The sequence below is a fragment of the Carassius auratus genome, chromosome 30, assembly GCF_003368295.1.
Source record: "Carassius auratus strain Wakin chromosome 30, ASM336829v1, whole genome shotgun sequence".
Taxonomy (NCBI): Eukaryota; Metazoa; Chordata; class Actinopteri; order Cypriniformes; family Cyprinidae; genus Carassius; species Carassius auratus.
The window spans coordinates 22,390,067-22,403,516 of record NC_039272.1 but is presented as its reverse complement, the minus strand read 5'-3'; the positions used below and the strand labels follow the sequence as shown (position 1 = coordinate 22,403,516).

Here is a 13,450-nt window from a genome sequence, read left to right as displayed (position 1 = left end):
TTACCGCCACGTACCTTCCAGATAATAAACTATCAACAATCCACTCTGGCAAATCTGTGGGAGAAAAATGAGAGAAAAGGGTAAAAGGCTCCGGCGGGAATCATGAGGCCACGTTTAGTCCGAACAGATACGAGTGAGTATAGGTGGATGAATGACAACCCCTTGAGAGTACAGCCTTCACTACTACCACACTTCAAAATACCAGCAACAAACACACACTGTAAATACAGTTAAAATGCGAATAATTGGCGATGTGCTGTTGTGAATGAGAATTATGCCAACAGATATTGTTATTGGGCCTTATGTTGTGTTTTGTTGAGGAAAGAACGCACCTGTTTTAACTGTCTTTTTAAAAGATAACTTGGAAATGCTAAGGCATGAAGCTAAATTCATGAGCTGAGTCTTGATCTTTCCCAGTTATATAACGATAATTATTTGCTATATTATTTTTTATTATGTTTATGGGCATTCCAGTACTATGGAAGAAGCCAGGTTACACATAAGTGCACTGACAATACTTTGTCTGTTGTGATATATAGATAGTCAATTTATTATGTGCAGATTCCTGGTGAATTTGTGAAGTAATGTAAAATATATAAATGTAGGTATTAAAGGGGAGATACAAGTCTGATATCAAGTTTCCAATTTGTATATGGAATAAAAGAATAAAAACAATACAAGTACAGTACAGCATAATTATATTTTTTTGCACATTACAGAATAATTAATTAATTCTGAGTAAAAAAAAAAGAAAACATTTTAACAATTGTTATTCCAAAATGTTGTCAAGAGTATTTCCAAGATTTAGAACGAGTCATTAGATTACTTAATTAAAATACTTAATTGTCATTAAAAATTTACAAATCTCTGCCTTCAAACCAGTAGGTTTTACACATTTGTCAGTGGTTTTAATTAAATTTAGTATGATCACTTTCATTCATTTCAATAAGTAAAGGTCAGAATAAGTATGAATGAGTATAATTTTTACATAAATATCCTCCTGACTACAAGGAAAACACAGTTTTGTGAATTTAGCATTTTGTCATGTCATCACATTGTTTAGAGCATAAGCATGAAGCACGTCAACACTGTTTAGATTCATACACTGATTCTTAATGTTTGTGTGACAAACAAGTTTTTATTTTATTCTTGAAATGATCTGATTACATTTCTGCTGGATCTCAATCTGTTGAACCATTGAGTTGCGATAATAAACAGTGTGCAACTAACACCATAGATTAAATCAGATAACCATTCTGCTGTTATTTTAAACATTAGCAAGCAACCAACACCATCAAATCACAGCTTCTCTTACTGTTTTTGCCATAACATACACAGCAGCAAGAAAAAACATTGAAAAGTCAATTGTCAAACTGCCCAACTAAAGCAAACACTGATCAACATAATGGTGATGTCAAACCAAACTATTACTTTTAAACAGACATCAACATCTAAACCTCTGTTAATCTTTATAAGAACATTTGTAAATGTATGAAAGAAATAATTAGTGAAGCTGATAGTGCTGTTTTTGGAGTTATTTAATGAAGTTGAAGCTTCATCAAACAAAGGTCTTGTTTTTACTTTTAACCAAAATTTGACATCTGAGCAACATCTGAGTCCACATCCTATGTCCAATGGAAAGTTTCCTTCTTAAATATAAGAATGTTAGGGGATGATGTTCTAATAATGTTATAAATAAATATTTTTAGAATGTTTTTTAGAGAATGTTATACCTTTTAGCAGAACATTCTGGGAACTGAAACAAAACTTGCAGCTGAAAACATTACTAGCACATACATGTTCTCAGACCATTCAGAACAATAATATTCCTAGCTGGGATGTCAGCCGCCAACCATTGGTCTGCGTTTATCTGAAGTATCTGACGAATTTATTAAGGAGAGCCTTAATAGAAAAGAAATTATTGAGAATAAATTAATGATTTAGTGATCAATTTCTGCATTGTTGCATACAATTCAATATTCTATATTTAAGCATAATAAATATAATTTTATATGTAACTTTTTATTTTTTTATTTTTTTTTTAATGGCCATTTCCTTCATTTAGAAAGTCACACCTAAACACTTATTCATCTTGAAAAGACATTTACTCAGCAATCATTCACCTCCTTGCACTGTCCTGCTCTGAGCAAGCACTGCAAAACACTGCTTTTGACTTACAATATTTATTAATGTGTAGACATTATATTTTGGGCAAAGTTTTTACCCTGTGTGCTATAAGAACATGCAGCAGATGCAGAGGTGCGGTCATTGTGTATTATGTAACTTTCTGCTGGTCTGATTTAACTGATGCAGTCTAAATCTTTGGATTAATAAGAAAAGGTATACCTCCCTACAGTATCTCTCAAGCCTCAGATTTAACAGGGACTTTGCAAAATGGTAAATAAATGAAAATAGCATTACTATTCTGTAGTTTACACCAGTTTTGCAAGACAGTTTGACATTTTGGGTTGGTATTATCATTCAACATTGATATTAATAAGGAATGTTTCTTGTGCACCAAATCAGCACGTTACAATGATTTCTAAAGGATAATGTGACACTGAAGACTGGAGTAATGCTGAAAATTCTGCTATGCCATCATAGGAATAAATTACATTTCAGTGCAGAGTAAGCAGAGGATGGGTTATCTAAGTTATGAGACATCTTTCAAAAACATAAACAATCTTAACGACCATAAACATTTGAATGTCAGTACACGCGGAACAAATGCGTTACAGTGAACTCAGTAGAATAAACTGTGGACGTGTGGAAGGTAATTGCAGAAGGTGAAATTTGCTTTTGATATGAACATCAGATAGATTTACAGAAAAAAAAAATGTTTTACTTGAATGTCATGATGTGCCTTTGTCGTTTTTGTGTAAATCACAGTATCTAGAGCAGGCCTATCTACAATCAGTTTCTATTTCATATTTGTTAGATTTTTTTAATGTGAATTTTCTATTAGCTGCAATAGGTGCAATAGGTGATGACGGTGAGAAAATTGTCTGAAATAAGCACCGTTTCAACACTTATGTGCAGTGTCACATACAAGTAAAATGTGGTCTACAGTTAAGTGCGTTGAGAACACTGGCATGAATCATTATACTGTATAGACGGTTTCATCGGGCGCACGCGCCTGGACCTAAGTTAACTTCCGGTCTGTTGGCTGCAGTGTCTTGCCTTCTACAAACGCAGTTAAAGTTAAGGTGATGAGTAGACTGAAGTTGGGCTCAGGTGGTTGTGCTGTGGGGTGTGTTTCCCATACATTTATTTTATTTTTGGAGACTCGCCACAATTTTAAAACTGCTAGATTTTCAAAAAGGCTTCGTTGAATAAACATGAGTAACGCTACGTACTGCACTTTTAATAATAATAATTCCTTACATTTATATGTTTAAATATCAAAACGAGGCACAGGTGTTTTTATATTGCTGTATTTCTGAAGGAAGACTTGCAAGTTATATGCCTGATAAAGCAGCGTATGAGCGTACCAGCTCTGCTTTGTTTACAGCTGTTACTGGGGAAACCTCTATTTCTCGCGCTTTATGTCTATGCTCTAAAACATCTCCTGTTGGCAAATAATGAATTTGCATATCATTAAGTCCGCCTGATCCACGCAGCAAACATTTTGTTTGTTATCAAAAAATATCAACTCTAGAGGGACTTGGCTGTTGTCATTTGATTCTATTTGGAGTCTACCGGAAGTTAAGTTAGGTCCGCAAAAGCGTGCACGCGCATTAATGTTTGTTTATGTTGATGCTGTTGAAACCGTCTATAATTCATATTCAAAGAGCTTGAATTGCTGAAAAACAGACATTGTTCTAATACTATACAAAAACAATATTGATTGTATGGATGGTCAGAGGTTATTTAGCAGCATCATAATGAACTACTATCAATGTCAGAACAGAATGCAATGATGTGGAAGTTTCAAATTTCAATATTTTATTCAGAAAAATAGAAAAAGAAAGTGACGTGACATTCACCAAGTATGCTCTGCATTTAATCCATCCGAAGTAAAATATGCACAAACACACACACGGAGCAGTGGGCAGCCATTTATGCTGCGGGGCACCCGGGGAGCAGTTGGGGGTTCGATGCCTTGCTCAAGGGCACCTAAGTCGTGGTATTGAGGGTGGAGAGAGCACTGTACATGCACGCCCCCCACCTACAATGCCTGCCGTCCCAAGACTCGAACTCACATCCTTTCAATTGTGAGTCCGAGTCACTAACCAGGCCACGACTTCCCCTTACATCAACACATCTCAACTCTCTTCTTTTTGTAACAGTCTGCAAACGTCTGAGGACTGAGGAGACAAGTTGCTCAAGTTAAGGAATAGAAATGTTGTCCCATTCTTGTCTAAGACAGTTGAGCAACTAGCCTGTATTAAGTATTTTTTGTTGCATTTTCCTCTTTATGATGCGCTAAGTGTTTTCTATGGTTGAAACATCTGGACTGCAGGCTGGCCATTTCAGTACCCGGATCCTCCTTCTACACAGCCATGGTGTTGTTATTGATGCAGTATGTGGTCTGGCATTGTCATGTTGGAAAATGCAAGGTCTTCCCTGTGTTCCCTATGTTGTTCTAGAACTTGGATATACCTTTCAGCATTGATGGTACCTTTCCAGATGTGTAAGCTGCCCATGCCACACGCACTCATGCAAACCCATACCATCAGAGATCCAGTCTTCTGAACCGAGCACTTATAACAACTTGGGTTGTCCTTGTCCTCTTTAGTCCGGATGACATGGCTTCCCAGTTTTCCAAAAAGAACTTCAAATTTTGATTCGTCTGACCACATAACAGTTTTCCACTTTGCCACAGTCCATTTTAAATGAGCCGTGGCCCAGAGAAAGATTAGATTGACCTTGAAGTTGCAAATTGGTCCTCCAGCTGTTCCTTATATGCACATTTAACTTTTCTGGCCTCTTAGTGCTACCTGTCCCAACTTTTTTGGAATGTGTAGCTCCAAAATGAGCCAATATTTCTTATGACATTTCAAAATGTCTCACTTCCAACATTTGCTATGTTAACTATATTCTGTTGTGAATAGAAAATAAGTTTATGAAATTTGTAAATTATTTCATTCCTTTTTTACTCAAAATTTGTATAGTGTACCAGCTTTTTTGGAATCGGCTTTGTATATATGGCTACGTTATATGTGCGCATATGTTTCTGCTCTAAAGTGCTTACAGCTTTCCTTGTCAAACTAATAAAAAATCTAAAAATCAATTCGGGTTGGAAGTAAGCAACTGTGCCTAGAATTTACAGCTAATTACCCAAAAGACAAAAGGCAATTATTCATTTGTCTTGCTAACATCCATGACTCATGAGCGCTACATGATTCAGTTCACTGCTTGATTCAGTTTATTAAAATGCATTTAGAATGATCACAAAATTCAAGATATTTAATCTTTTGATTATAATTTTTATTCCACTTGTGCCCCGTCCCCTAAAAATGTCTGTGCACGTCCCCTGAAAAGATTTGTTGTGGGGTCCAGAGCAAAATTATGGGTGAGCCTTACACAATGAGCCTTACCTAATGTGGTACTTATAGTGCCTAAAGTGGACATTTGAACATTTTGAAGGCTGTGTGTGTGTCCCGCTGTAGTTAAGACATACATGCGTCAGAGGGCGCTGTTGATAGTCTCAAGTATTCCAGCAGATGGCGCTGCAGGCTAATGCAATAAAACCATTACCAGCCTTTAAATGTTTTTAGTTGCTTTGATATCACTCAAAATAAGGTGTGAAAGAAATAGACTTGGCAAATACGCTAGACAGGCCATAAAGCCATAAAGAAAGTCTTACAGCAGACTGAAATTTTAATACACATTGGTATATTTTATTAAAGAAACTTGTACAGACAGTAGAATTGACAGAAAATACTCTGCATGTAAACTACACATTTGCAGGTAACATTTACAGACAATATATACTCAGTGCTGTTCAAATCTGATGAACTCGGAAGTACTGAAGACTTAAAGAGGACATTTTAACTTCTTTTTGTGATTTTACGGAAAACTATTGGTGGCCAATAAATTGTGAGTCATAAATCATCAAATTATGTTATTCTGAAACATCTGGACTGCAGGCTGGCCATTTCAGTACCCGGATCCTCCTTCTACACAGCCATGGTGTTGTTATTGATGCAGTATGTGGTCTGGCATTGTCATGTTGGAAAATGCAAGGTCTTCCCTGTGTTCCCTATGTTGTTCTAGAACTTGGATATACCTTTCAGCATTGATGGTACCTTTCCAGATGTGTAAGCTGCCCATGCCACACGCACTCATGCAAACCCATACCATCAGAGATCCAGTCTTCTGAACCGAGCACTTATAACAACTTGGGTTGTCCTTGTCCTCTTTAGTCCGGATGACATGGCTTCCCAGTTTTCCAAAAAGAACTTCAAATTTTGATTCGTCTGACCACATAACAGTTTTCCACTTTGCCACAGTCCATTTTAAATGAGCCGTGGCCCAGAGAAAGATTAGATTGACCTTGAAGTTGCAAATTGGTCCTCCAGCTGTTCCTTATATGCACATTTAACTTTTCTGGCCTCTTAGTGCTACCTGTCCCAACTTTTTTGGAATGTGTAGCTCCAAAATGAGCCAATATTTCTTATGACATTTCAAAATGTCTCACTTCCAACATTTGCTATGTTAACTATATTCTGTTGTGAATAGAAAATAAGTTTATGAAATTTGTAAATTATTTCATTCCTTTTTTACTCAAAATTTGTATAGTGTACCAGCTTTTTTGGAATCGGCTTTGTATATATGGCTACGTTATATGTGCGCATATGTTTCTGCTCTAAAGTGCTTACAGCTTTCCTTGTCAAACTAATAAAAAATCTAAAAATCAATTCGGGTTGGAAGTAAGCAACTGTGCCTAGAATTTACAGCTAATTACCCAAAAGACAAAAGGCAATTATTCATTTGTCTTGCTAACATCCATGACTCATGAGCGCTACATGATTCAGTTCACTGCTTGATTCAGTTTATTAAAATGCATTTAGAATGATCACAAAATTCAAGATATTTAATCTTTTGATTATAATTTTTATTCCACTTGTGCCCCGTCCCCTAAAAATGTCTGTGCACGTCCCCTGAAAAGATTTGTTGTGGGGTCCAGAGCAAAATTATGGGTGAGCCTTACACAATGAGCCTTACCTAATGTGGTACTTATAGTGCCTAAAGTGGACATTTGAACATTTTGAAGGCTGTGTGTGTGTCCCGCTGTAGTTAAGACATACATGCGTCAGAGGGCGCTGTTGATAGTCTCAAGTATTCCAGCAGATGGCGCTGCAGGCTAATGCAATAAAACCATTACCAGCCTTTAAATGTTTTTAGTTGCTTTGATATCACTCAAAATAAGGTGTGAAAGAAATAGACTTGGCAAATACGCTAGACAGGCCATAAAGCCATAAAGAAAGTCTTACAGCAGACTGAAATTTTAATACACATTGGTATATTTTATTAAAGAAACTTGTACAGACAGTAGAATTGACAGAAAATACTCTGCATGTAAACTACACATTTGCAGGTAACATTTACAGACAATATATACTCAGTGCTGTTCAAATCTGATGAACTCGGAAGTACTGAAGACTTAAAGAGGACATTTTAACTTCTTTTTGTGATTTTACGGAAAACTATTGGTGGCCAATAAATTGTGAGTCATAAATCATCAAATTATGTTATTCTGAATGTCATATCCTCTAATCATTTGTGTCTATACATTGTTTATATTGTATTTACCTCTACCCCAGTGATACTGAGAAAAAATATATATGTTCTGCGTATGATAGAAAACATAACTACGTAGCATTAAAATATTTAGAATTTCCATGGCACAGGCACACTTAAGATTTCTGAAACAAAATCCTGTTTACATGACAAACGCATACAATATATCTATTTACATTAGCCATAGGCTCAAACGAAGTTACAAAACTGAAGTACAGTAAAGAGCAGTTCAATTTGAAACACCTCCAGAAAACCCCAGACACTTTTGGCCACATGACCGGTTCTACAAAATCGGAGGAAAAAGATACAGAGCACTTGATACTTGAACCTGTTTCATACAAGTCAGTATCAAGTATTTCCTGTAAGAAGATCCTCACTTTTACATCCACACTCACAGTGGACGTTTAGAAATCTGCTTAAGCAGGAATTTAATATACAAGAAAGGAAAAAAAAGAGAAAGCAAATCACTTTGAACTATACAAATGTTCAGTTATAATACCACTACTTATTTGTAGTATAAACCTTGCCGCATAAAAAAAGATGAGAACCTAATCATAACAAATATAAGAAATAACACAAAACAATTGTATTCATTCATCTTCTAGTAACGGAAAAGCAGCTCGTTTCAAACAACATAAATCTACTTTAACACTGAAGTTTGTTGTATAAAAACATGCTCTCTAAAATGCCCATACAAGAACTTAGCATTTTTATGTAATCTATACAATATTAGGTATAATTATTTAAACAAAAACGAAGGCCGGTTAACTGAAATAAAAAACAGGCATATTTTAAAACCAATAAATACCCAGTGTGTACATTTACAGTGTATTGCAGTCACAAGTATTACACACACACACACAAAAAAATCCTTCTTCATTATTTTTAAGATAATTTCTTGTGCCCCAATTTGAAAATTAATGGTGAAAGAAGTATAAATAGCGAAAAATCAATAAATTAAAAAAATGTAAGGTTAGTAAAAGAGGCATGTAAAAGACCTTCAGTGAGCAGGCTTATGGTTTTTTATTTGAACTGCTCCGGTATGTGTCCGATTTGTGACTGCATGCTTGTGGGAGGACTGGAAATGCCCTCCGACCAGTCAGACATGTTGGAATGGGGCGATGAGCTGGACCACTGGTCCGGTGAACCCGGAGACGGCGTGAGGAAAGGGTGGTGGTCAGGCACTTGGAGTTGATGGCTGGGGGTGTTGGCGTCCATTGAGGCTGAGTAATGGGAACTATGCTGGGAAGGTGGCGTCAGGAACTGCGTTCCCACCATACTGGGACCCAGAGAAGATGGGTTCAACAGCTGGGTCTCCTGGGGGATGATGGTGCGGATGGGCATGCTGTCCGGTCCACCCAGTTCACCGCCGAGTAAGTTCTGGCTCACGCCGCCGGGTGGATTGGAGCTCTGGTGCTGCAGCTGGATGTTGGTCTGCTGCGGTCTCTGTTGCATGTTCTGCTGCATCTGCTGCATTAGATGCGGCTGCGTGCTGAGGTGTGTGTTCTGCAGACTTTGATAGTTCATCATCTGAGACAGCGTGGCGGGACGGCCATTGTGAAGAGACGTCATCAGGCCGGTTTGGTGAAGGCTGGTCTGACCTGAGGCGTTCCTCATGGCTCCGAATTGATTTTGTGGACCCATGCTATTGTGCATCCGCCCGAGCCATTCGCATTGGCCATTCATGATGTTTGAGCCATTAGACCCGGCCACTGGAAGATGGGTGAGACGTGGGGGTAACGGATCAAACTGAATATGGGCCAGGTCTTGCTTGTTGCCCATTCCCAGATGGTTGACGCCCATGTGGGTGTCTGAGATACCCTGTAAGTGATTAAGCGACATGGAGGGTGACTGCTGAAAGGGTGACGTCATCAGGGGTGGGGAGGCGACGTCAGATATGTACCCGTGGGGCGACTCCAAGGAATCGACCGGCGAGAGCACAGCTGAGCTGTCTAGTAAGTTTCCCTTTCCATCCTGTGCCTTCTTCTTCTTGACTTTCGTATCTTTGCCATCCTTGCAACCAATGCCTTTTGCGCTTGGCTTGCGGGGTTTTTTACTTTGTATGGAGGGTTTCATGTTACCCATGAATCCGTTGGGGGAGCAGAGAGGTGGGGAGAGGGTGGTGCAGAGAGGGGCGCTGTGCATGGGAGGGCTGCGGACCAGGTTGTATTCGTCGATGAGCCGCACAATGTCATGATGCATTCTGTCCTGAGCGATATCCCGTGGGAGCCGATCCATGTGGTCCGTGATCTCTCGATTAGCAAAATGCTCGATAAGAACTTTAGCAGTCTCGTAACTTCCTTCTCTTGCCGCCAAGAATAGAGGAGTCTCCTCCTGAACGTGGGAAAATAGTTGGTAAGCCAAAAGCATTTTGAAAAAAAATAAGTGTTTGTACTATGTGAGTATGAATATAATGTGAAGTGTGTTATTTTGAAAATACCAGCATTATTTGTGATGCAAATGAATAAAGTGCTGCTTACCTTATTGTTTTGCATATCTTTATTTGCCCCGTTCTTCAGCAATACCATCGCTGCATCTACGTTGTTGACAGCGGCTGCCCAGTGAAGTGCAGATTTACCTGTAGCACAAACAGAAACCACTTCAGCCTGTGCTCAATTACATTTACTAAGAAACCAACAATACTAATACATGGTAATGTCATTGAGATAAAATAGTAATAAATATATAATATTGTATACATTAGCAGTAAAATCTCACCATATTATATGTGACCAGTGAAATGTTTGGACAAAACTACTTAATTATTACTATTTTACACATTTTAGGATAATAGCAAAGTCATAAAAATTAATAAACAAATCTAATTAAATATTGTAGATTGTGTATTGGTGAACAATATGGATACATCAAAACTTAAGTTTGAGGCTGGTCAAATATTTTCGGTGTTTAATGAAATAAGTCTCAACTGCATGTATTTAAACAAAATAAACACAGTAATATTGTGATTTTTTTTAAATAACTTTTTTTCTCTCTCTCTTTTATATATATTTTAAAAATGTAATTATTCCTGTGATGGCAAAGTGGAATTTTCAGCAGCCATTACTTGAGTTTTCAGGGTCACACAATCTTTCGGAAATCATTCTAATAAGCTGATTTAGTGCTCAAGATTTACTATTATTTTTTTATTATTAATAATGCTAAAAACATTTTTGTTGCTGCTTAATATTTTTGTCGATGCTGTAATACACTTTTTTTAGAATTCTTTGAGGAATAGAAAGTGCAAAGGAACCGCATTTTTAAAATTAGATTTGAATCAAAACCAAACTGAATGGTAATGTATATCTTATCTTCTCCGAACCAACTTCATGAGGTGCCACCTGGCCTTTGCTGAACACTTTATTTTTTTGGTTCAATGTTTTCTGATTCAACTTGTACATGTAATGATAATTGATAACAATAATATGTTTGACAGTGTTTGAGTATGGCAGTATACCAGAATCATCAATGGCATTGACATCAGCATGGCAGTTGATGAGTTCCTCCACCATGCCCTCGACCGCGAGTCTTGCTGCCAGTATCAGAGGTGTAGTGCCATCATGCATGCGGGCATCCAGGTCTGTGGCACGGTTACGTATCAAAATCTGCAAAGGGACAAAAGTTAACATGTTTCAGAAAAAAGAGATAATGATGCAGAAATCGGTGGAGACACACAATGTTAAACATTATTATTATTCTGTATTCCCTTATGAAAAACTGGCTCACATACCTGGAAGACCCCTTGTGCATCTGCAGCCACAGCAGCATGTAATGGAGTCCGTCCCATATTGTCCTGGATGTTGGCATCTGCACTGGCCTCCAAGAGCCTTTTTGCAGCATCTGAGCGGGCGTAACGGGCAGCCAGGTGTAGGGCTGTCTCACCCGTTCGGTCTGTCTGGTTGTGAAGGTTGGCACCTTGGTAGATGAAATCACTGATGACGTTGGCCGAAGCATCCTCCTCTTCCTCGCTGTTTCCTGTTTCTAGCCCTCCTCCACTACAAGATGCGATCATGAGAGGAGTAAAGCCATCTAGAAAGGAAAAAGAAAGTGAAGATGTTATGTTTATTAGTATTTAGGTAGCACAAGCTTTTATACTAAGGAGACATTCATTTTTCAAATTCTAAAATCCATTATGACCAATCAGGAGCCAATCAATTTTTTTTTTCATATTTCAGGTTTCCATTGTTATTTCTACTACACAATTTGAAGAGAAAACACTGAAAGTAGCACAAGTTTTCCTTTGAGTAGGACTAGTCTGAGGCCAACCTAAAGAAATGTTTTCCTGGACCGAAGTAACGGCAAAGAAACAAACAAATCGAAGTTGGATTGGACGCACTCTCTTTCTGAAGCGCCCCAGATGGCTTTGATAACGGATTGTAATCAAGCGTGGGAGTTTGGAAAATCTCAGGGACGAGGGCCACGCTTTGAAATTTCAACCGCTGGTAAAACAGAGTATTATCACCTCTGAGAAGCTGCTTTCTTTGCTGACTTCGACAGGGGCTTCTCGGCTTCAAAAGAATAGCTATTCCCAGATCAGACCTGATTTGGTCGATTTAAAAACATCAATCCACACAAAGAGAAAAAAAAAGGGAAAAACAGCTCGCATAGAGATGGCAAAATAATGTTGCCTTTGACAATAATAAAGTGTTGTCAGGGAGTGCTTTCTGGTGTTTACATAAAGAGTGGGTGAGCTTATCATAAAGAGTTTAATTAACAAAACACATGTCAGCAGAATGATATCACAGGATGAATCGGTAAGGCTGGTAAAAATGTGCTCAGTCCCCAGGGTTTCCAGCTTTCAGTCAGAGCCTTTGAAGTGGATTCTTTTTCCCCAAAGGGCCCTGAGCATTAACTCCTACTTAGAACTCAATTCAGTTCCTCATCCCAGCACTCGACAGCGTGCGCACACACATCGAGGGTAAACCGGAGAACAGGTGTAATCCATAAGCAAAGAATTAGAACAAATGATTTCAGCAAAAATATAATCAACCAAAATATTATATTTATCTACCTAAAAATGACCTAGTCAATGAGGCCACATTATATATATACATATAACTTAAGGCAAATATAATAAAGTTAGAATTTCAAATGAATTAAATTATTGTTTTTTTTTATATATATAGTTTTTAATTTAATTATAATCAAATTATATTATTATAAATAGAATTGAAATTTGCATTAATAACATTTTATTACAGTTACATTTAAATATATTTAATTATTCTATAGGTCATCAATACCCAATAACTATAACGTTATTACATGGGGGGGGGGGGTATACAACAATGCCAAACCTGGTCCTCGGGCATTGACATCCATGCAGTCATTCTCAATCTCGCCCTGAGGGGGTGTAGGAGCGATGGAGGGGATGCGGAGATCGGCTGCATCCAAGTGCTGCTGCGTCCACTGCCGGTGATCTGGCTTATGGTCTAAATCCAGCATCGCCTGCTCCTCAGACTAAAATAGGAGAATGAGACATTAACAAATTAAAAACCAACATTTTTATTAATATTATTAATTAATGCAAGAGTACTAATTGTAAGACAGATATTCTTCCATGTGAAACTCTTTGCTCTGCTCACCCTGAAGCGTTTGGTGTCTGACGGTTCCTCTTCTCCCCATTCATTCTGGCTGTCATCCATTAATGAAATGTCGGAGCAGTTCTTAAGTGGCCTGATTTTAGAACAATAATCCATTACTTTAA

General features: G+C 37.8%; 2 protein-coding genes across 2 annotated transcripts in view; both read right to left on the bottom strand.

The window, feature by feature from the left end:
• The window catches only part of camsap1b (calmodulin regulated spectrin-associated protein 1b), a 35,058-nt gene extending 34,868 nt beyond the window's left edge, over positions 1-190 (bottom strand). The window contains exon 1 of the mRNA XM_026212206.1: positions 15-190. The gene's annotated coding sequence lies outside the window, so the exon portion shown is untranslated. The remainder of the gene's footprint in view (positions 1-14) is intronic.
• A 7,256-nt stretch (positions 191-7,446) lies between these two features.
• Positions 7,447-13,450, bottom strand: part of notch1b (notch receptor 1b) — a 45,812-nt gene continuing 39,808 nt past the window's right edge. Inside the window, exons 29-34 of the mRNA XM_026212203.1 lie at positions 13,329-13,419; positions 13,041-13,203; positions 11,474-11,772; positions 11,201-11,348; positions 10,227-10,324; positions 7,447-10,080 (exon numbers count right to left, since the gene is read on the bottom strand). Coding sequence (XP_026067988.1) covers positions 8,770-10,080; positions 10,227-10,324; positions 11,201-11,348; positions 11,474-11,772; positions 13,041-13,203; positions 13,329-13,419 — 2,110 coding nt within the window. The 3' untranslated portion in view covers positions 7,447-8,769. The remainder of the gene's footprint in view (positions 10,081-10,226; positions 10,325-11,200; positions 11,349-11,473; positions 11,773-13,040; positions 13,204-13,328; positions 13,420-13,450) is intronic.